The sequence below is a fragment of the Ambystoma mexicanum genome, chromosome 1q (assembly GCF_040938575.1).
Source record: "Ambystoma mexicanum isolate Mex_15411 chromosome 1q, UKY_AmexF1_1, whole genome shotgun sequence".
Taxonomy (NCBI): Eukaryota; Metazoa; Chordata; class Amphibia; order Caudata; family Ambystomatidae; genus Ambystoma; species Ambystoma mexicanum.
Genome location: NC_090922.1, coordinates 1099008764 through 1099032636, shown reverse-complemented (window position 1 = coordinate 1099032636; position 23873 = coordinate 1099008764). Strand labels below are relative to the sequence as shown.

The 23873-nt window shown below is 46.9% G+C and overlaps 1 protein-coding gene across 3 annotated transcripts in view; it reads right to left on the bottom strand.

The window, feature by feature from the left end:
* Positions 1–23873, bottom strand: part of RPAP2 (RNA polymerase II associated protein 2) — a 1184138-nt gene that overhangs the window by 987236 nt on the left and 173029 nt on the right. For all 3 annotated transcript variants that reach the window (XM_069641788.1, XM_069641789.1, XM_069641790.1), the window contains exon 3: positions 23143–23257. In XM_069641788.1, the coding sequence (XP_069497889.1) occupies positions 23143–23257 (115 nt within the window). The remainder of the gene's footprint in view (positions 1–23142; positions 23258–23873) is intronic.

Here is a 23873-nt window from a genome sequence, read left to right as displayed (position 1 = left end):
CTATCCACCCTCGGCGGAGGGGAGGGGGGCGAAGGGTGACAAGGCGGTGGAGGATGAACTCTCCTCTTCTAGGCAGGGGGCGCGCCTGATGGCCCCGGTGCTGCGGGATCCTCCAGTGCCGCGGGGTCTTCCTTCGGCGGAAGAGGCATCCTCGTCCGAATCACCGAGCACAGTGTGTGAAGTGCCTGGAGGATGTCCACCGAGATGTCCGCTGGGGGCCGAGGTGGTTGCTGAGGTGGCAGAGGTGGAAGCGACAGAGGCAGAGGTGTATGGTTCTCCAAGTTCTCAACGCTCTACTCCTCTGTCACACTCACCTGATTCCCACGGAGGCACAGGTCTGGCTTCGAGTGCTGATGCTTCTTCTATGGTGAAGCGCAGGACTCTGATGATGGACTCACTGGCTCGCAGGAATATTCCCCTGTGCGTGAAAAGGGAGTATTACCTACTGACGGAATAATGCTCAAGCCTCCCACTCCCTTCCAGCCCTCCACGATACCCTTCCTCGATTCCCCGTGAAGTCTCACCTTAGGGTCTGGAAGGATGAGTTCTCCATCCTGCTTCTGATGCAGGGGCGCGTTGAAACCCAGTTACTTCACTGGATTGAGGTTTGATGGGAGTTCAATAAGCTTGACTATTCAGGTAAGGCGCTGTAAGAGTTCTGTGGCAAGTTCAAAAGTTCAAGCTTAATAATAATGTTCATTGTCTTATTGCAGCAAATGCTAACGCTTATGTCTTTTTCCCCTTAGGGGCCGGGGTTCGGAATGCCGGAGATATGGCGCCGACCCGAAGTGAAACGTGCAGTTCCAGTAAATGACAGGTAAGTTCTGGATGAGAGTTCGGGTAATGTCTTTGCATTCGCTCATTCAATGTCTTTGTCTTTTTTCCCCATAGGGGCCGGGGTCCGGAATGCCAGGAAGCGGCAGGACCCGAAATGAAATGGGAATGACCCAACAGGTAAGTCTTAGAAGGAAACTGAGCTTTTCCTATTCCCTTCCTTCTCTCACCTTGTGTTCTTGTCTTTTTCTCTCTAGGCTCTGGGAAGTGGCTGCGGATCCGGATGATCGCTGCTGAAGATGGAGGTGCCCAGGAAAGGTGAGTGAAATGCAGCGCTGCAGTGATCGAAGCAAAATGCTTTTAAAATGATGTCTTCCCTTTCAGGATCGTCAGTGTGAAGTCTCCGTGATGCAGCTTTAGCAGGTAAGGTCTTCTTTCTCTCCAATTCTCTCTTAGCAGGTGACCCAGGATGCTGACAGGCGTGGCTGAAGTCCAGATGCAGGAGCTGACACGGTGAGCGTCCAGCTGCTATGTGCAGAACAACGCGAAGCGTGAGTTGTTGATCGGGCGTGGTTTAAATAGCTTTGGAAGAAGTTCCAGGTATGTATCCTTCCACCGATCAGGTATGTATCCTTCCCCGACCACACCCAGGGAAAAGTAGGTCCACAGGTTAAGTAGTTCCATTCAGGCCTCAAGAGGGCCTGGATGTAGCAGCATGGTCTGCATCAGGTAAGTGCACCTTAAAACACTTGAACACATGTCTAGCTTCATGAGCCTGGCGCCTAAGGCGCCAGAACAGGGGTCCAACATGAGCCTGGTGCCTACGGCGCCAGGACTGTGTCCAAAGGGCCCCAGCTTGGGCCCGCTGGCGCTTCCCTGGGGGAAATGATGCCTGCCTCTGGGGTTGCTGGGTCGGACCTGGCTCCTTGGAGGTAGGCATCATGACATCCTCCTCTTCAGTCTCGTTACCCCTCTCAACGTCTCCCTCGTCGGGGTCCCTCCCATAGGCCTTGGCCTCGACAAATTTCTTCTCCAAAATGGTCTGTAGAGTAGAATGCTCCTCCTCAGAGGAGATGTCCGTGCCCTGCAGCACTATCATGTCCCCCCTTTCTTTTCGACCATGCAAGATGGTTTCGGGGAGATGATGGGCATCGCCTTCTCCGGTGTCTTCTCTATGGGCTGAAACAACGATTCCCTCCTGGCAGGCAGGGAAACTCTAGCCTTGGGGACCGTACCCTGCAAACCCACATCCGCGGCCTTCGCTAGGGACGCCACCCAGCCTTCAATGGAAGGCTTTGCCGGGTGAATCTGGGCCTGCCTGACCTTGGTCGAGCTAGGGGCCTTCACCTTGGGAGGGAGGATCAGGGCCCCGCTCCCCCTTGGCCTTCTCCGACTGGTCCGTCCGTGGCTTCTCCTGAAGCTTAACTGGGGGGTCCGACTTCCTCTGCTTCACCGAACCGGGGTGTTGGCTTGTGGTTGAAGGTGCTGGAGATGTTGTGCTCGCCCTGACCACAGGGAGCCCATCGCAACAGCGCTGTCATGGTGCATGCTCCAAAACAGTTGGAACTGGCGGGCCTCTCCCAGCCAATGACACCCATCAGGGCTTATAAAGCCCCAAGGGGTAGTCCAAGGACTTCCTGGACTCAGTCCTGGCGCCGTTGGCTCATAATCTTCCATCTGGTAATGCACTGCATGGGACTACATACAGCCCAGACAAAGGGGGCTGAACCATCTGGCTTATCCTGGGTGTGGCTGTGGGACTACTTTACCTGTGATTGCAGAATGAGGCTGGAAGAACTATTTTATTGGAACTACTTACAAGGCTATTTAAACCACACCCTACCGAAAGAACACGCTTTGCGTTATTCTGCACTCCTGCAGCGTAACGCTCACTGTGTTTGCTTAGCTCCAGTACCTGAACGCCAGCAGCCGCGCCCGTTCTGGAACTTCCATCCATCGGCACCAGAGAACAGAAGAAGAGAAGAAAGAAACAGGAATTAATACTGAGTTTTCGACCTTACATGAAGGATTCCATCCAAGCGGCCGCTCCTTCAGCTGCTCTTCAGTTTGCTGCACCTGCAGAAAAGAAAGCATCTGCAAGAGCAGCTGATACTCACCCAGAGACCGCTTCCCTTGGGATTCCTCTGCAGCGGTTCCTCCGATCGCCGCTCCGGAGCCACGCTGCACCTGTTTTCAGGAAAGAAAAGAACACAGCAGGTTAGTCACACACGGGAAGAAACCATTATAGAGACATTCGGCGCCACTCACGAATGCTATACTCACCCGCAGAGAATCTACTCGGCGTTGAAGGACGAGTCAAATCTTCATTAAAAAACTGCTCAAGACCACGCCTGAAAGAAAGGTGAATACAAGGTTAAAACTTGGGTAATAAAGAAATTTAAGCAACTATTACAAGCATCTATTGGTATAGAGACTTACCTGCTGAGTCAAGCAATTCAAGACTCCGCTACACCCCCACAGGATCAGTGAAGGAACTTGATCCAGGAAGAGACTGTCATATTGCGCCCCTGCAAGAGATCGCAGGACGGAGAGTCCACCACTAAACAAACCAAGGTGAGGCTGAAGCAGAGAGGGGGCATTAGGAGGTTACGGGAGGTGGGAACTCAACCCTGCTCCTCACGGTGCTAACATCCTATTTCGACCTTGTAGGCAAAAGCATTCGGGGAAGTGACAGGGAAGGAAAGGTTGCGTGCAAGTCTCTCCATCCAGCCGTGTAACGCCAGGGCAGACATCATTCCTGCATCTTTGAGCAACGCCTCCGAGGAGACCAGGTGAGCTTGACAGGCGCTCCCGGTGCCCACGGACTCGCTGTGCTTGGCCTTATGTTGGGCCCCCGTCACAGAGGCTCCCTCAAACGTCTTAGAAGACCGCTCAGATTTCTTCTTGTGGCTGGGGGAGGCATGCTGCCAGGACTCACCCCTATCAGGGGCCTTGGCCTGGAGCCACTCGGTGAGATGCCTCTGCCGGTCTTTCATGGTGCAGGGGACCATCTCCTGGCAAAACGCACAGTCATCCTCCACGTGCGTTTTTTGTCTGAATGCAGGCAGTAGAGGCACAGAGTGCCCATCGTCCAAGTAGATGTTCTGTAGGCCGCATCCTGGACAAATCCTGAACAGAGGCGTTGAGTGTTCCTTCTCCTCTGCCATCTCCACGCGGGGTAGGCCTTCAAGAAGCTTCTGGAATCTTCCAAGAAGAAACTCGTCAAAAAAAAAAAATTAAAAAAAAATCGCCATTTAGGGGCGCTGAAGTATCCGAAAACTGGTCCCCGTTAATCGGAAGATGGATCAATGGAGGTTGAGGCTCGATTGACCGGAAAAATAGAGTAGAACTCTTAGAAAAATCGCAAAACGCAGTAAAACTCGAGTTGAAAGCACCTTTGGCCGTGGCCCCTTTACATGTTACACCATTCGGTTCCTTAAAGTAAGCCAATAGCCATAGCTTTCAGCCACACCCATTACCAACCACCTCACTATAGATGTAAAATTCACCTTTTTTTGGGCTTAATCACATTTTATTTAACTCTCTCGCAAAGAATAAACCTATTTCCTCATAACCGCAGTTATCCGTAAAAGCACACAAATAAGCGTGGCTATCTGTCAAAAGTGCGCAAAATCCAAAATTCTTCCCTGCCCTCTCAGGCACTCAAATAAGTGCTCCCCACCTCATAACATGCTCCCTCCACTCCCCTCCCTGACCCTCTCCCAATGCCCCCAACACTTGTCCTTTCGTCTGATGCACTTTCATTCCCAATCTAGTTTTCCCCAGCCCTCGCTCTCCTTAGTCCCTCCCCCCTCCAAACTCTTCAATTTCACATGGGTGTGCTCTTCCCACTCCAGACCTCTAGCCTGATGCCATTTCATCCTTTTTCCTCCTCCAAATGGCATTTTTTCCACTTTTTGTTTGCAGCTAACCCTGGTTATACCCGTTATAACCGCAGTGATCTCTCATATCGAGCACAAAAAAAAATGACGGCTTTTTCTTTTCTGAAAAGCTTTTCTGATGCATTGTGGGACACATATAGATGTTTTTGGAGAAGGGGGCACCCACTTCTCCGTCAAATATTTTAACACCACTGGACGGAATAACCCCAGACATCTCCCAGAAATTCTCTTAGCCTTTCTGCTGCAAAGTCCCAAGACCGATAAAAAGGTTTTAAGGTGCAGGGGTCACCCCGTTCTCTGTCCAATATTTTACCCCAGACCAGTCAAGGAAATTAAGTCCACGCTTTGTGCCTAAATTGTTTCTGATTGGTCCAAATCAGCTAAGATGTTTTCACGATATGGCTGTTCAAAAACTGCACCTTTTCTCTATGGGAAAATAAATACAAGTAGGCTGAAAACAGTGTTTTTGTTTTCTTAATAACTTTTTTTATTTTCTAACGAATTGCTCCCAAAATGTCCAGTTTCCAGGACAAAAATGAAGAACAAAGTTCTTTTTTTGACTAATGCACTCCCTTGATGCTTATGGGGGATGCCATCCATCAGGTTACATGTGATTTTCACGAAACCAAAATAACAAAGGTAATAAATAATGAAAAAGAATAACAAATGAAATAATAACGAAATGCATGGATGCCAATGAAAAGGCGCAAAAAAACAAATACAGAACAACGAACACAAAGCATTTGGAATTGTTATTTGGCCAGCATCCAAGACACCCCAAAAACAAACAATTCCATAGAAGGCTGGCACAACGGCCCACGGCACAAATTCAGCACTATAAATACCATGTTATGGAGTTTTATTAAACAATTGATAAACAATCATTCACTGAATTAGAAATTGCACAAGCAGTACAGGGTGAAAAAACTGAAATTCACAGGAAAAAGTACACAGATTCTTCAAGTCGACTAAAAGAATGCATACTTAACTTTGAAAAGTTAGAACCAATTTCCTATCTACAGAGTGTTGCTTTAACCTAAAGTACTAACGCCAAAATAAGCCACAAAAAAACTTGATCTAAATAAAAAGAATGGCAAACATCAAGAAAAAGCAGAAGAATGAAAATTAAATTGACTTTCCTTTGTACATTTTACAGATTAACAAAAAAATTGTAAATAGTTAATCCATGGCAATCCAAATGCCACGAAAAGTCCATTAAGCTGAGACAAACTGAAAATAATACGTTGTGAAAAAAATCCCAAATTATTAAAGTCCAAAGAAGAGTAAAATTCCAGGAAAGTACACCAGCACAACCAAACGCATCCCAAAAAGAGAAGGATAAACTGGTAAAATCCAACCCAAAGTGGTACCATATCTGAATAAATGTTCATAAATCCAGGAAAGAATCCCAAAAAATCCTTTAAAAAATAACAAATCCAAGAAGGAAGAAGTCTAAAAAATCCACCAATAATCCATCAAAATAAATAAATAAATAAATAAATAAATAAATAAATGTATATATATATATATATATATATATATATATATATATATATATATATATATAGGGCAAAGTAGCCCAAAAAATCCACTGAAACAAATCCAGAGAAAAAAGATCAAAACTCCATGAAAGTCCAGCAGCACCTCCAGTCAGATCCGGGGAACAGACGAAAATGCAGATAATAATGTCACAATGGAAAAACACATATGCGAGGGACACCAAATGGTCAAAAATAAAATTGCAGCCTGCATTAATATTTTAAAAAGTAACATTAAATAATTATTTAAGAACAATGCATAATTCAATATTTTATATTACATGGAATTAGTTATTATTACATTAGTTATTAAAGAGATTCGTTCATTATTATTTGCTATTATTGTGTTTGTGATTTTTTCTTTAGTTATTATCACTGCATACCCATCTGTGAGGAGGTCAAAGAGGCAATGGAGATAAAAGACGACCCCATTCTAACTTTCAGACCCAGCCCCCAAAAGGTTATATCAGCAGGATAAAGCAAAACTACATGTCCCATAACCCACCATGAGAAATGGAGACAAGGTGGGGGAAAGGACAAAATGAACAAAGGGAAGCGGTATAGGTACAGCCCAGTCATGCGGTATAGTGGCCGGTACACACATAGAGGTACAGGTTGGGATGGACAAACAGTGCATGGAACGGGGTGGATGGGGAAGGAAAACTGGCTGCAGGTGTGGGAAGTGGGCAGGAAAGGCAGGTGGAGGCTGAATGGCGGGGAGGAGCAGAGCATGGGTTAAAAGAAGCCCCGGGAAACAAACCAGGTGTCTCTCATTACAGCAGCAGCACTGGCCGGAGACCACAGAGTAGGAGGAATCCCCAGGTGCTGTTCATTGGGCGTACTAGGAGGCTGAAGGAGCGGCATCGCAGAGATCCTTATCAAGAGGCAGGCTCTCCACCAAGAAAGGCTCGAGGAGCGGCAGCGCAGAAATACACACCCGAGGCGGATTCACTGACAAGGGAAACCTGGCCATAAGCCATTTCAAAGGACAGTGCTTCCGTGGCTTTATATTCTCTGTTTTTTTGTTTTTGAAATCCCATTTTGGACAGCTGGCGAAGGAACGGAAAGCTAGCGTCCGAGAAAAGGGAATTTATGTGAGCTGTTTATTATTCTTTCAAAGAGGCGAGAAGCCAAAAATAAGCATGTTTTGTTGTTTATACTGAGGGGCTGGTGGAAAGGTTAACACAGAAATAAATCTTAACTTGTTAACCCTGCATCCGACTACAGCCTACTACTTTACACCATCCATCAGCTTAGCTGGAGCACAGGCTTTGTCAACATATAAAAAAGCCTGCCCTCAACTGCTGGTTGACTGTGCAACCCCGAGTGCACCAGTGTTAGGACTTATCCCTGCTCCCTCGCTCTCCATCCTCTGCAAACACAGGCCCATTCACTCCTCCCTCCCTGCTGGAACGTCATTCTTCCCGGGTCCACCATTTTGCACACCATACCACCTCCCGAATCGTTCCCCCACATGAACCCTTGTCTTCCATGGAAATGGAAGAGTCTGTCCGCTCCATCCCTGCATCAATTTCCATGGCAGTCTATCTTTTTTCCCCCATCATTCATGGAGTGCTGCCCATTTAGTTTTTCACATTTAACGTGCCCTTAGCACCCCAGCATGCTAAATAAACAATCATATCCAGTATTAAGGGTTCAACTGAATCATAATTCATGCCGTACACCTTTACAAACAGTGCAGCCCCAAACAATGGCTATTATTGCTTACATAAAATGTTTGGGGGTAAAAACATGATCGAGCAGAGCCCTGCATCACAATACTTCTAGCTTCTGTGAGGTGATGCTAAGGTATTTGTTGCCAGATTACTCGCCTGCCATTATGCCCACTGCCCTGTGCCTTTTTGTTTTTATTCTGCTTGGTATCTACTTCTAGTTGGACATTCCTGGATGTTCTTTCTCTGCTTCATGTTGCACTACCTTTCTTACTACTGTGCCCTTAGTGATCACCGATGTTCAGTGCTTGCTCAACACCACATTAATATGTGAGTGGCCCTTTCTTCGTTGGTGCTAGGAGTCTTTTCCCTTTACCTGGTCTGAGTTATTTCATGTTTGGCCCGGAAGGCAGGTAGATTTTCCAGGCCATCCCCTCAGAGGACCAGACTGGACGCCCCAGTCAAAGACACTGTGCTTAACCACTAAAGGTCTTGGATAGCAGGTCTGAGGGAAAACAGTGGTGGACTGGTGGCGAGGGGGATGGAGGAGGGCATGAGGAATCACCTTGTTTCTTGCTTCCCCTCTACCTACTGACCTCCAATCCTTTCTTGAGACCTTCAAGAATGTTACTGCAGTTAGCACAATATAAAATTACAAACAAAGTATATATTTTGTTTGATAAAAGCTGGTTAGACAGATTTGAAGAATACAGAAGGAACACAACACATTTTCAAGATCACAATTGTCCAACAGAGGTTTATTTTATGTGGTGACATCTTCCTTTTCTCCGATCTCCTCAGTGGTACAGGGCAGGATGGTCCTTTTTGAAATTGCTTGCCTCCGGCGCACCTCACAAAGTCCAGGTGATTTGGTATAGAATGCGGATGATCCTTCTAGACTGATATCCTGGCTTTGGCTGATGGGAGTAATCCAAACCATCTAGAGGGTGACAAGTTGGCTACACTGTGTCTAGTCTATGTGGATAGTGTTCTCTGTATTTTTAGATTTGTCTGACAGAATCTATTTAATCCCATATGTGACACAGGGCCCTCTAGTCATCTACATTGCGCCAGTCCCTTTTCTTCCACTCCGCACCTTGTGGTAGCTCTCAATAAGAGCATCAGAAGGGCACATGTCAACTGTGACGTGGTCCGGGTAAGTACCCTGTCTGGGGAGAACAAGGGCCCCATCCCTACTAGTCGGCCTGTCGGGGTGTATGCCTGAGCCAATCATATTCCAGAGGCAGCGTGAGGGGGCAGTCCCCGTTACCCCCGAGTGTTCATTATATAGGTTATCACAGATGGCCTGAATAAGTCAGAGTCCCACTATAGGTTCAAGGGTTTTATTGACAAACACAGTGATGGTATGTATTGGCTCTTCAAACACAATGAGATTTTTTCGGACAGAGTTAGGCAATTTGTTGGTTCAAAGGCACTGGCTGAAAAAAGGGTTTGTGAAGTGGCGCTAGGATCGTCCCTCTCATTTTCGTCTCCAGTGGGATTTCCCATCACTCCCCCAGTCCAGGTGTCTGTAACACCTAATTAGTGCTACCAAATAGTAACCCCTAATGTGTAGTGTCTGAATTAGACTAACAGCGAAATCCTAAATTGCTGTTGTCTAATCTCCCTCAGGTACTTCCTAACTGGCCCTACACTATCGGTGGTTAGTTATAATGGGCAGTGCATGTGTGCTGTTCGATTTTCAAGCCCTCAGTTTCTCCTGGCTAATCTCCTCCTCCACCTAACTCTGCTACTCCATCCAACTCCACCCACCTTCCCTCCTCACCACTTTTCTCCTCCATTTCTCTCCTACCTCATCTGTTACTAGCTTCTTTCCTACCACTCTCACCTCGACATTCTTGCCACTACTACTACCCTCCCTGCTTTACCACTACTCTCACTGCTAATACTCGCCCCTCTCCACACTTCCATCCATCAACTTCAACACTTTTAGTCTTTGCCTCCACTCTTTCGTGTTACTCCTCTGTCAGTCCTGCTAGTATCACTTCCTCCGCATTACGACTTCTCTCTTCTCCCCCAAACTCAGGGATAGGGTGCCCTGCTCACACTTCCACTCACTCACACCCCCTTCCCACTTCACTCCTACACCACTCTCTGCTAGCCTCATGCTCTCCTAAAACTCACTCTAACTATTAGTGCTCCCTATTTCTATCTCCCCCTCTCTCCCAACTTCTCTTAACCATCTCCCCCTTCCTGCACCACAATACACTATACTATAAACAGCTGCTACCACTTTCTCTCACAAAGGCCTCACCTCCACGACTCTGCTCCTCTGTCTGTCCTCCACCTGAAAGGCACCCGCAAGCAGAACTCAATAGTTGCCGGTCAACATCAAAAGGTACTAGTTCATCGGTGAAGACAAGATACATATCTTGTGATATTTGTACCATCCTTGTGATTGCCACATGCAATGCAGGTTATGCTTCTCTCCTACTGAAGGCTTCCCATCAGGAGGGCTTCTTCTCCTGCCACTCTTTGTTTTTCCACTTTCACGTCTAACAATTGTTGACAATGGCTCTCGAGCACTCTTGCTCTTCTTTGGCTTAGGCAATGCTTGTTGGGGTCTCTTCCAACTATTGCCTCTACCTCACTTTGGCAACAAAGGTTATAATTAGCATGCTTCAACTTTGCCCTCTCTTGGCTTTGGCAATGGTGGTTATTGTTAATTGGCTTTAATATTGCTCTTTCGTGGCTTTGGCAATAACGTTTGCTTTCAGGGTACCAATTACAACCTTTCCTTTGTCGGTTCAAAAAGTTCTAATCGCACCACTGCAACTTCATTACATCAGTTCGGCATTTAAAACAAGCACTAGGGTCCAGTAGGCGATTACGGAGCATACAGGGGTTACCTAATATTGTTAAACTCACCGGTTGCTGCATACGCATTGGCTCACTCCGCTGCCACAGTGCCTTCTGCTTCCTCCGCCGCCTCCTGCACAGCAAACTACAGCACGGCATGCAGCAACTACTTATCATTGGCAATCAATCTAGGCTAATTAATCTACCCCAATCCTACAAATTCTTCACTATTGACGGCAACATTATCACAGTAGCAAATGAAGTAAAAACCCTAGGAGTTTACCTGGACTCATCACTCTCCCTAACAAGGCAAACCAGAGCCATCAGCATCACCTCAGCAGCGGCTTACACCTTCAAGCTGATCATCGTCAGTAGACCTTTCTTAACCACTGACAACTGTATTACTCTCGCCAGAGCACTCATACTATCAAGGATTGACTACTGTAACTCCCTCTTTGTAGGTTCTAACGTCCGAAACATCAACAAACTACAAATAGTCAGGACAATGCAGTCAGAGCTGCCCTCAACATCCCTAAAAAAAGAACACAGCTCCTCAGCTAGACGTAATATCCATTGATTGACAGTTCGGGATTGCGTAGAATTCGAAACCCTATCAGTAACTCACAAATGCCTCTCTAATAACGCTCTTATCTACCTAGCCAGACACATTTCCAAAGTCCAGTCCAACAGAACCACCCGGTCAGCCTACACCTGCCACCTTGCCATCCTGAGGTTTAAGACAGAAAAAAGCTGGAGGCTGCAGTTTCCCTGTGAATGCGGCCAAACATTGGAATTCCATGCCCCTGACCCTGAGATCAGACCCCTCCCTCTGGTCCTTCCGTAAAGGCATCAAAACCTGGCTCTTTTCCTAAGACAGTTAGAAGCTCTGCGACTACATACCTACTTGCACCTTGTTCCACCCTCCTGCCACTACCATTGGCTTACAACCCTACCCCTTCTCGCCTGAATCCCACACACAATCCCTCCTCCACAAAAAAACCATATGCATGGCACTGTAAACATGGTAACTCAATGCATTCGTATATAGACGTCAGCTTAATGTATGATGTAACTAATATAATTAATGTCTGTAACTTATGTAAGCAATGACAGTTTCATATGTAAGAAATGTCTCTAACGTAACCTATCAACCATGTAAGCAAATAGTGCAATGTCTGTAACTAAGTAACCTTTGCAAGCAACTACTGTACCTAACCCCCTTAAGTAAAAAGCGCCTAGATGCCTCTGGGTTATGCGCACTATATAAATGACAAAATAAATAAACTGCTTCGATCTGCTTCCCACAGCCCACGTCGGCTGGGAAAGTAGCATTTCCTTCTTTAGGGCGAAAACTTGTCACTATGACGCTTTCTGTTGCGCAACCTCTGCATACAAGTCCATCCGGGTCAAAGCTTTCCACAAAAACACTTCCCACTGTGCAACCTCTGCATACAAGAGCAAAGGTAGAGACCATCTCGGGACCGACATCGCTCGATAGACAGTGGCGGCTCCGGTGGCTCTGTTTCCCTTCTTCTGCCACTGCAACATGGAGTCGATCCATGTGATGTTAATGAAAAATGTTATAACAAAAACATTTTTACCAAAACTTAAATACTGAAAAATTACTGATTCTTTTTTGTTTTTATTATTTTGGGGGGTCCCCCAGCCCCCTGTTTTGCAATGCATATAACCCCACCCCAACCTGCTCCCCACCCTTTTTAATCCCTTACCCCACCCCCCATATATTTATCAGTATTTGAGTTTCATTCAAAATGGTATTCGTTATTTTGTTCCGTTAACATCACTGGATACCCATGGAGTCACGGCAATCACTCCACCTTCTGCTGATTCTAATGGCCTGCACATGAGGGGGTATTAGAACCACTAGACTGCACCTTGCAGTCTAGTGCCTCTGTGTCCCTCTTTCTCGTCCCAGTACCTTGGGCATTGTGGGACTGAAGCCCCCAATGTTCAAATTACCTCTTTTGTTCCGAATCTCGTTTTCAACTTTTTTCACTTTACACTTATTATTAATGACACTTTTAGAAAGAGTTTTAAAAGGACTTAAGGTTTGGGTTGAACTTAAAGGATAGTTAGTTTCATCAGAATGTAAGATGTTAATTTTCTGATGTCAACATGTATCATTTTCCTGCTGATTACAAGAGGTATTATTACTATAAATGTGGGCAACTTTGTGAAAGGAAGTCTTTCTCTTAATAAATAAGTTCAATAATCCTATTTTCTCCTTCTGGTGGTATGACGATTCTTAGCATGGGTTTTCAATTTTTGTCAGTTGAATCATATCCCACGCCTGACACCAAATGTAAGCAAGGCATGGTATCAAACAGTGAAGACAGACGCAAGTGATCACAGTTCAAGGGTGTTTAACTTCAATGGGTTAGTAAAATGCTTATCTAAACCTAAATCTAAGGAAGGGCGCAAGCTACGACCAAATAACAATAACGCAGTCCTGGTGGAGTCTGTCAAAATTAAAGGGCCTATACTAATAAACCTATTGCCAATCCTTACTTCTAAATACAAAATGGCGTGGGATAACAACATATACAAAATAATAGTGTTCAAGAAATGATATGTCAGGATACTTGAGCAGTTATCTTCCCTTCCCCATGCTTTCAGCACGTGCAGGCTTCGCACACACTCTAGCTTCTTGGCCATGAGGTAACAGTTCAACACATAGTCATCAGGGCCTTCTGCCAAAGTCTCTCTCCAAATCCAAATGACGGTCTATTATTGCAGAGGGCCTGATGTCAGGCTTTCACTTTCACAAGTTCAAGACTGGTCTCCCTCCTTCGGGCTGGGACCACAGGTCCCTCTCGTATGGGCTGAGACCCCCTTTTCTACAATGTTCACAATTTGGTCTCCCTCGTTCGGGATCGGACAATGGATCCCCCTCGTCTGGGCTCGGACCATGGATCCCCTTCGTCCGGGCTCAGACCCATTTTCTACAATGTTCACAATTTGGTCTCCCTCGGTCGGGCTCGGACCATGGATCCCCTCATCCGGGCTCAGATCCCCTTTTGATACCGGAATCAAAAACTTTCGAATGTGCAAAGGGTTTTGCTGGGTTGCAGGAACACTTTGATTCACTTCACACAATTTACACTTCACATCGATCTTCTGTTTTCGTTTCCTTTCGTCAAGATACCGTACAGAGACTTTCGATTGAGCACATTCACATTGCCGGACCACTCTGTCAACGGGATCGTATCTTTTCTTCTGATGTTCAATATTCACCAGCAATTTAGCTTCACTTGCGTCGTTCATCACACACTATATTCCTTCCAGTGCTCACTTTACAACGTTGCTGCTTGCAACCTTGACTTCAACACAGACCGGTCTCCCCAACTCACCGGCTGTGTTGTTCTCTGTCGCTTCTTTGTTCATGGAGCTAAGGATGATACCACAGTGTCTGCTGCTCCTCCCTGCCCTGGTCAGTTACGCGGGAGATTCCTCGATATCTCTGACATACAATGCAGGATTCTTTAGCCTTGTTTCATGGGCTTATGTTTTCTGCCTTGAAGGTTTCTTGAAAGTAATGCCTCCTGTCAACAAGGTCAAGGGTGTTGCCCCTCTCACAAACCTCTTGTGCCTGGCTGTCTTTCTCCCCTCGTTCAACTGCCAACTCGAAACTGCTGTACCTTTGTGTGTTTTGCCTCGCTCTGAGTGTGCTCTCATGCTCCGCCTTTTATCCGTGTGGGAAAATATAATGGAAGTCAGGTGTGAGTGATTGTCGATAATTGCCTGACCTCGCCTGACCATAGTATTGGGACATGTCATGTACACGGTTCAGGTGCAAATCTGTTTTCTCCCAGAGTGGGTTGTCCGTGAGAAAGTGTTTGTGTAGGAAAAGGGGGTCGGGGGACTGAGTTTCTAAATATCCCATTGGGTAGGATGGGATAAAGGTGTTACAAGGAAAATAGGGACACTGCATCTCACCATCCGATGTCCCACTCCCCGAGGACCCCTCACCAAGCCGATCCTCTTGCACTGATCCACCCCCTGGAAATGGATGCAAAATCGATGGCTGTGTCCTGGCCACCTGATTGACAAGTCCCCGGGGACTAGCAGGTGAGGCACCTTCTGGTTTCTCACAGTAAGGAGAACCCCTTTCGCAAAGAAGATCTAATGAAGGGGGCCACAGATAGATGGCAAGCAGGCTGCTGGTGAGGACAGCCTAGGAGTAGAAGCATATCGCAGAGTTTGTGGAAGGCGGAGGTCTCAGCGGTGCGACACTCGGCTGTGTGGCAGGTTAGCAGTGAGTTGCTGATGCAGTGTACGTGACACTGTAGGAGAGACCCCTTACTGAGGTGGGGTGAGGCTGATGCTGCTGCGCAAGTCAGCGCAATGGGCTGGACTCTGAGCACCTTCTGTCAGCCACCCCCCCGCCCTCCAGCATCAAGCTGGAGCAAAGTAGCCTGTACCGGCGACCCATGATCTCTGATTGCAGGGGAGGAAGATGGAATCAGCGTGGGGAGATAAGGCGCAGGGGCTATCGAAAGCCGCCTTGTTGGACTATCTAAAGACTCTGAAGGAAGAATTAAAGGAGGAACTAACAGTTGGTGCGAGTAGAGATGAAAAGCAATGCAGAGGAGATTAAAAGAACGATTGCGGATCTTGTCCAAGACACAAAACAACTGAATTTGAGGGTGGGGACACAGATGGCTGTGCAGACGCTTCAGGAGGATGTGCTCAACTTACAAAGGGAGCTGGCCCTCTTGGTAACCACTATCGAGGACTTGGAGAACAGGCACCACCGAGAGAATTTCTGGATTTGGGGAGCTGCAGAGGAAGTGGAGGGGGCAGACTTACGTAAGTGGGTCCAGCAGGTCTTTTTGGCAATCGCCCCAGAAGTGGCTAAAGATGGCATAGTCATGGATCGGGTTCACAGGGTGGGCCCAGTCAGAAGGCCCACAAAAGCTTAACCAAGAGACATTATCATGAAGTTCCATTCATAGAGAAACAAGGAAGAAATCCTGAGGGCCACCAGGACGATTGGCACCATTGCCTTTCAGGGACAGTCCCTTCTAATATTTCAGGGAATTGCGGCCCTAACACTTCAGAAGCGGCAGGCGCTCCGACAAATAAACTACAGAATGGAGGAGTGTGCTATAGATGGACTTTTCCCTTCGAATTAATCTTTTCATGGCACAACCGAGAAACCAGATGCACAACACCAGAGGAAGCAGCGCAGATTTTTGGCATTCAACTGCAAGGCAATCAAGGGGAGCAGAGTGGCTGGAGGTTGTCGACTGTCCTGGCATGCAAGAGTCCGCATGGGCTCCCGAGCCCCCACCAGACAAACAACAACAGGAGTCCTGAGGCCCACGCTCTCTCAGAGTAGGGGATGAGGGAGAGAGCAGGATGGCGCCGCAGGGTAAATTGGTGAAGGGCGTAGTCTCTCGTTGATAATGTTAAAGTTCTTATTGGGAGGGTTCGAGGGAAACTTCTAATTTTCATCTCATGTTCTGAAGGGGAGGATGTGGGGGTTGGGGGGGAAGGAGGGTAGGGGGTCTTACATCAACAGCATCACGGTTCTTAAGGGAAGCAGAGTGGGTGGGAGGTTTGGGTGCGAGCATCGGCAGCTGGGCTCATCAGGTGAATATTTGAATTCAGGGTCCTAACATATCACGTGAGGGGTGTCAGCAGCCAGCAGAAAAGGGGAAGACTTTTCAGAGCTTGTGCGCTCCAGGTGGAAGTGGCATGCATCCAACAAACGTACCTTCTGATTCAAGACCTACGCAGGTTCTGTTCAAGGCATTTCCCACACCAATGTCTCACGGCAACAAAGAACAAGATGTGAGAAACCTGGGGGTGTTCTCCCATGTAGACCCCGGGAATACTCTATTTGGGTGGCCTGGAGAGGGCCATCGCTTTTGAATCCTGACCCTGGGGGCGGACAAGCGAGAGAGGATCACCTGAGTAGGGGAGGTTTGGGTTGCCCTCAGGAGAATATCCTAAGGGTGACACAATATTCTAACAAGACAGTGGTGGAAGAGGAAGTCCCAGATGCTTTCTTGGGATATCTTGACTCCCACCACCCAAATCCATGTGGCAGGATCCTTAGACCTTGCACTATCCATCATGGCCCCAGAGTAAGGAGGGAAGGAGCAAATGACCCAAGAGGGAGGCGCAAGCGACACAGAATCAGAAAACTGGGAATAAGAATGATTAATTCCTCCAACTCATCGGGAAAACCACCTAGAGCCTTACACACATAGATCATCAGCAGACCAAAAAGAGGGGGGCAATTTCCTCCCGTGGGGACGAACAAACCAGGAAAACTTCATATATTCCCTGCCAATATTCAGATAAGGTGACCAAACTCAACTTAAATCTGGCTATCCCTTTAAACACTCTCCTCTAATATCAAGGGAAGGTTTACAATCTCACCTCATCTCCCCCTCCCCATTTTCCAGAAATACTGAGACGAGGAGGAGGCCACTAAGAGATTACCCATAGGGATAACATTTGGATAGTAAGGGAAACCGACTTTAGAAAAAACGACTGTCCCATTAATAGAGTCAGGCAGAATCAGGCATGGGTAGGTAACCATTCACACCTGACTCCACTTGACTGTATTCAACTATAAAATGTGTCATCAGTCACAGAGACTTGAATGAGATGGGGATGCAGTCCGGATCAGTTAAGCAAAGAAGCGGTGAGAAGCAGGAGCTGCAGGCACGAGGAAGATGGCGCACGGAGATGCTGACCCAGTGTGTGTGGGCTGCAGTGTTGCGAGGGAGCCGTACATCCTGGCAGCCGGAGAAGCGCTACCTGCATTCCGCAGGTGAGGACCAGCAAAGTGTTTGTACCCTTGGGGCCAGTGCCGACCCCAAGGACACCCGAGGGGCAGGTGGTGAGACCCTGACCTCGATCCCACAGTGCCAGGAGGAGCAGCCTCTCAATGCGACGCTGCCAGGTGAGTTGGAATGCAAGAGAAACTCTGGAATGTGCGTTTAAATGAGAGCGGAGCGCGAGAAAGGCACGAACAGGAAAAGCAGCACAGAATTGGAAAGAAAGAAAAGTGTGAAAGTTAAAAGTGAAAGTAAAGTAGAAAGGCTGAAAGCGCAGCAAGGAGACAGAAAGCAAAGAAATCAGATCGGGGTGAAAGGCAAGGAAAAGCCTGATTGAAGCTGAAAGTGAGAGAAAGTGGGAAAGAAGCAGCGAGTGGCCCGTAGAGAGAGAGAGGGGCACGAGAAAGGAAAAGAAGAGTGTCTGGGTCACGCGAAGAAAGGTGCAAGTGTGCACGGAACAAAAGAAGGTGCAAGTGTGCACGGAAAGAGCACCAGTTGCCAGGGCCACACAAAAGAAGGTGCAAGGGTGTACGGAAAGGACAGCAGATCAGTAAAGTGCCAGGGGCATGCGAAAGTGGGTGCAAGTGTGCACAGAATGGAAAGCAGAAAGAAAGGGGTGCAGAGAGCATCTGAAGAAAAAGGTACCAGAAGAACATGAGAGCAAAGAGAGTGGCAAGAGGGTCAGAGTGGTCGCGCCCAGGAAAAGCAAAAAGCCTGGGGTTTTCGAAAGCCTCTGATTCTACCCCATGAAAGAATGGTTTATGAAATCAAGACAGAACTGTAATAAATCACGTTTTGTGTTTGGAAGCTGGAAGAGGCCTAGAGCTTGGGGAGAAAAGAGACCCTGAGAGGCCTATTTAAGAAATCAAATTACATCCTGAGAAAGAACTGACTGTGTTTCAAAGTTGAAAGGGGCTTGAGCTTGTAATTTTCGTTGAACTGGTGAGAGAAATGGAGCGTGGGGAAGGGAACCCCGAGAAACTTACAAAAGAAACTTTGTTACTAATTTCAATGGTGTTTTAAATCTTGATGAAGCTGAAGCTTGGGGAAGGGAGCCCCAAGGGACTTAAAGACACTGAAGGTAGTAGGAATTACTACAAGGGACCTGTGAAGAAGTTCCTACGAATAACTCTGTGGTGTGAATTTATTTGTGTAACATTGACCCAGCAGCACCTGGTGAAAAGACTACCTGAAACCAATCCTGGTTTCCATTTTTGTTGAACCACTATTGTAATTATTTTTGAAAAGACTTCCCATCACATTTTTGTATAAAGTGAGGGCAAGCAGAGGTTTAGACACAGCAACACTTTTATTTTAGGCTCTTAGACAACGACAGCCATTAGAATTATCAGTTGAGGGAATTAACCCTTTAGAGTTGGGGTCAGTCAGGCATGACACCAACCCAGGAACCTTAGAAAATAAAGGTTTTCAAGCGAACCCACTTGAGTCTCTGTCTCTCTTGATACCATGCCTGTCTCACAAAGACCAACGAGTGGGCATTCTAGTGAGGAAGAGGGTCCAGTTTGAGGTGGTGAAAACTAAGTCAGATAAAGAGGGGAGATTCCCGTTTGTGGAGGTTTGGTTTAATGGAGCACTTATCGTTGGCCTCGGTTTACGCCCCCAACATGGGCCAAAACAACTTCTGCTGTGCAGCGCTAAGGGAGTTTTGAGAATTCTCAAATGGCAACATGATACTTGCTGGAGATCTTAATATGATGCTTGGCCCAAAATGGAACGTGTCCCAGGGCGTGTGTGTACATGGGCATGACAACCCTCGGTGCACCGGCTAAGGGGACTGGAGGAAGCTGGGCTGGTAGATTTCTGGCGCCAGGTCAACCCAGGGGTGAAAGACTTCTCGTACTATTCCCATATGCACAAGATATACTCCTGAACTGACTACATCCTGGTGGGGGTGGAGGGGGGAGACCTGCTCGGGTGGGTTGCAGGTGGCGGAAGTAGGTACAATCAACTTTTCAGACCACATGCCGGTCCACATCATGTTGAACCTGCGCCCCAGCGAGCCCAGACCCTCCGATTAGAGGTTGAATCCTACTCTCTTTTGCGTGATCCCATATGCCAGAGAGAGATTGGTGAAGACATTGAGCGCTACTTTCTAGAGAACAGAGCAGGTGCTGACAAGGGCATTCAATGGGATGTGTTTAAAGCATAAGGGGAGCGTTAATATCACAAGGGGGGGGCTTCACCGGATCATAGGGAGCAGCTGGAGGACTTGCTTATGCAGTTGAAGGAACTGGAGGCACAGTAATGGACCTCCGGTTCTCTGAAAATATACAACGCCCTCCAGGCAGGGCCGAGACAGATAAATGTCATAGAGGGGAATAAAGTTATGCATGGTTGAAGGTTAGGCAATGATATTATGAGCAGGGAAATAAGGTGGGAAAACTTCTGGCATGGAAGTTGAAAGCAAGGGTGATCGGAGGTCCATAGAAGAACTAAAACTTCCCTTCAGAGTAATAGCAGGCTTGGAACTGGAGAAGTAGGGGGCCTTTGATGGATACTACAGGGACCTTTATCACCCATCCATTGGCAAAAATTAGAACCTTTCTTACTGAGTGCAGGTTGCCGACAGCGACTGAAGCTAAGCAGCTTCCTAAATTGGGAAATAAGCAAGGAGGAAATATTGTGAGCTATTGCATCCCTAAAGTCTATCAAATCTCCAGGGATGGATGAGTTTACTCCAGAATTTTATAAAGTATCTGCAGGGAAGCTACTAGGCCCACTTCAAGCTTTATTTAACACAATCTGGAAGGAGGGCAGGGACCCGGATTCTATGGAAGAGGCAAGAGTAACAGTCATACATAAGGAGGGCAAGGAACCTGGGATATATGGTCATCGTATGGCCCTATAGTGGTACTGGACATAGATAGAAAACTGTACTCTAAAATCCTGGTAGAGCATTTAAACGGGGTGCTGCCAGACTTGGTGAGGGAGGATCAATCTGTATTTGTGGCAGGAAGGCAGGCGCTGATAAAACATCGATATCGCCTACAAAAAGAAAGTCCCTGCGATGTTATTGGCAATAGACGCCGAAAAGGCCTTAGACCGCGTGCAATGGCCTGTTCTGAGGGAGGTGATAGGCAGATACGGTCTGGGGGAGGACTTTATAAAGGGGGGCGTTTGTTCTATATAGGGCTCCCAGGGAGAAAGTTGCAGTGAACCTTCGCCTCTACCACAGTTTTAGGCTTTGCAGGGGTACGAGACAGGGCTGCCCCCTCTCGTCCCTATTATTCGTGCTGTCTGTAGAGCCCCTGGCTGAGCGCATCAGGGTGAACCCAGAAACACGAGGCATCGATAAAGGGGGGGGGGGGGGACTCGTAAAATAGCGCTTTATATAGACAATATATTCTTGGCTATCTTCGAGCCCAAGCTCTTGCTCCTCCCCCGATAATGACGCTGCTCAAGTGGTACCAGATGGTGTCAGGATTTAAAATAAATTTGGATAAGTGCGAAGCCCTGAACCTGTCTTTAGCAATGGAGAGGTTGATGGGCCTGCAGGGTGTCTCTCCTTTTAGATGTACATCATAGAGCATTAGCTATCTAGGGATCCAGTTAATGGCTGGACACAAGGAGCTTTATGAGGCCAACTATCTTGATACAATAAAGGCAATTAAGTCAGATATGGGGAAACCATGACGGCCGGAAACACTTAGTGGCTCCACTGTACGGGCCCACCCAGGACTGGTCGAGCGACCAGGACTCCGCTGAGAACGCAGAAAGGGATACACCCCAAGAAGATCTAGACACTGATCGTGAAGCGAAGTAGGCTCGAGTTGGGGGGAAGGAATGGGGTAGGCAGTAGACATTGATTGATATATGTAAACTTTGTAATAATTATGACATGGAGTGCAAGTTTGTTGTTTGTTGAAAAATTAATAAAACTGTTTTTAAAAAAAAATATGGGAAAGTGGAGCATGCAGGCCTTGTCCCTGAGGGCCAGAATAGCGGTGATAAAAATGAATGTGCGGCCTTAGGTTGTAGTATTTCTTTCAGGTGCCTCCGGTGGAGCTACCCAGGCAGGTATAAGAGAAGCTCCAACAGGATCTAAGCAAATTTATATGGCAGGGGCGTCTGGCGAGAGTAGCTTTGACAACTTTGTATAGCGCCAAGGTTCGGGGTGGTCTGGCTGTGCCCCATTTAAGGAGATACTTTTAGGTGTCCCAACTGCGGATGGAGCAGGAATGGGTTGACCCAGACTTGAGGAAAGGGTGGTGGTGTAGCCTAGAAGAGCAGGTAGAGTAGACCACTTAGGCACATGCCATGGATCCAACGAGCATGGGGATGTATGAATTGCCCTGCACGGCCGTAACAATCCAGATGTGGGACAGGATTGGGAGGAGGTTGGGGCGGACGACGTTCCCAGGCCCAGCTACCCAAATACATTATAACGTTGACTTCACTCCGGTCTATGGGACGCAGGCATGTCAAGCTTGGGAGGAAGGAGGATGTGAATGTATCTCTTATATTTTGAGTGGGAGAAAGAAGATAATTTGACACCTGTAAAACACATTTGGGTTGAAGAAGAGGGACCACATTACTTACATGCAGCTGAGACACTGGGTCATGCTGAAGGAAAATAGGGAGGGAGCAAAAAGGCAGCAGACGCAGTTTGAAAAGTTAATTTTTACAGAGAGGTATAACAGGTCTGGTCTCACAGTTGTACAGCCGTCTAAACATGGCCCCGAACACAGGCCTGTCAAGGTACACAGACAGGAGGCATAAAGAGCTGGGGAGAGAGACAGATGAAGAGCAGTGGGCAGGGATTTGGAGAGGGATCTCAAAAGCAACAATAAGCAGCCAGTACCGGAACAGAACTAAAATGTGTTGGGAAGATGGTACATTACCCCAGAGAGAGAAACATATGGGAAAGGGGGCAACAGGGATATGTTGGAGGGTCTGTGGAGGGGCAGGTACATAACTATACATCTGGTGGAGCTACCCCAAACTTCAACCCTTCTAGAGAGAGGTGGTCCTTGCCCTGCGACAAACAGCCAACATGGCGATTGACTGTGCTCCTGAAGCACGTCTCCTGGGGATTGGGGTGCCTAGAAACCAGCAAAAAGGGAGGGTCTTGATCCAGCTCTTATTAAGAGCAGCCAGAAATGCCATAGCAGCTAAGTGGAGATCAGACAAGCTTCAATCCATGGAGGACTGGATGGGTGGGATGTGGAGGCTACTGATTTGTGAGGAAGTGACATCTGTCTTGCCTAATGAACAAACTGGCTTCCTTTGAAAATTCTTGCAATTCATCAAATCGGCTAATAAGGACTTCACCTGTCCCCCCAAGACTCAGAGCCCTTGGGCTTCTTAACTTGTCATAGGGAGTACCCCAACTTTAGTCTATTTAGTTGAATCTTGTTTGTAAAACTTCAATAAAAAAGATTTGAATATAAAACGTGTTGAGCTGAAATATGCTATTTGAATACATTTTTGTTACTGGAGTAACATTTCTGAAAAAGCAACACACCAATCAACTCAATTTGCAAACGTTTTGTAATCCATCATGTTTCCCTATTGCTCACCTACAAAGCAAGTAGTAAACACGGCCTTGTGTTTTACCAATTAAAACAATTTAAAGGGAGATTTTAAAAACAATACATACACACTCCAGAAAGAACTCTTCTGTGATATCTTCTTCCAACAGACTTTCAACTATATTTAGAGCGCATTTATCCAATTCGATCTTACGTCTGATAGCTTCCTCCAGGGCTGCTTTCCTGTGACAAAAACATTGCATTTAATGTATCATTAATTAGTAATAAACTGTACAAAATATGATTAAATTAGAAGACGCAAAGAACTAAATTTTGTTGTGGCGCATTATTAGGATTGATGTAGCCCAATCGCTTTCATACATTTCCAGGGTAAGAACAAACTCTCATGGGTTGACTCATGTCCTAGATTATCCTTTTTCCAGGATACAGAGAGAAGAAAGCAGGCAAGTGCTAGGGTAAAAAAGGTGGGTGCTCCAATGGTCATGCATAGCATCCCGCCTTTTTGTTATTATGCATATATCTTCATAAAGCCATTCCAAATACTATGGCTAATTTCTTGCTAGACTTAAAGGTTATTTCTTCAGAAGCTACCAAGTATCATGTCCTGAAGCCAACGCTCAACAGTGGGCTTGAACCTCTACTTCCAGTGTCTGTGAATTCCCCAGTTGGCCTAAGTCAATGCCCTCAATTTCCACACCTTTTCGCATCTTCCCATTCTGTCCAAAACCTAGGAGTATCTGCATGCCGTGTAGGCCTCGCTGTGGTGCTAGTAACCCACTGAAACTGCTCCTTCACCTCCTTCCAGTAGCTTTGTATGTGTGGCTACATCTCTAGAACA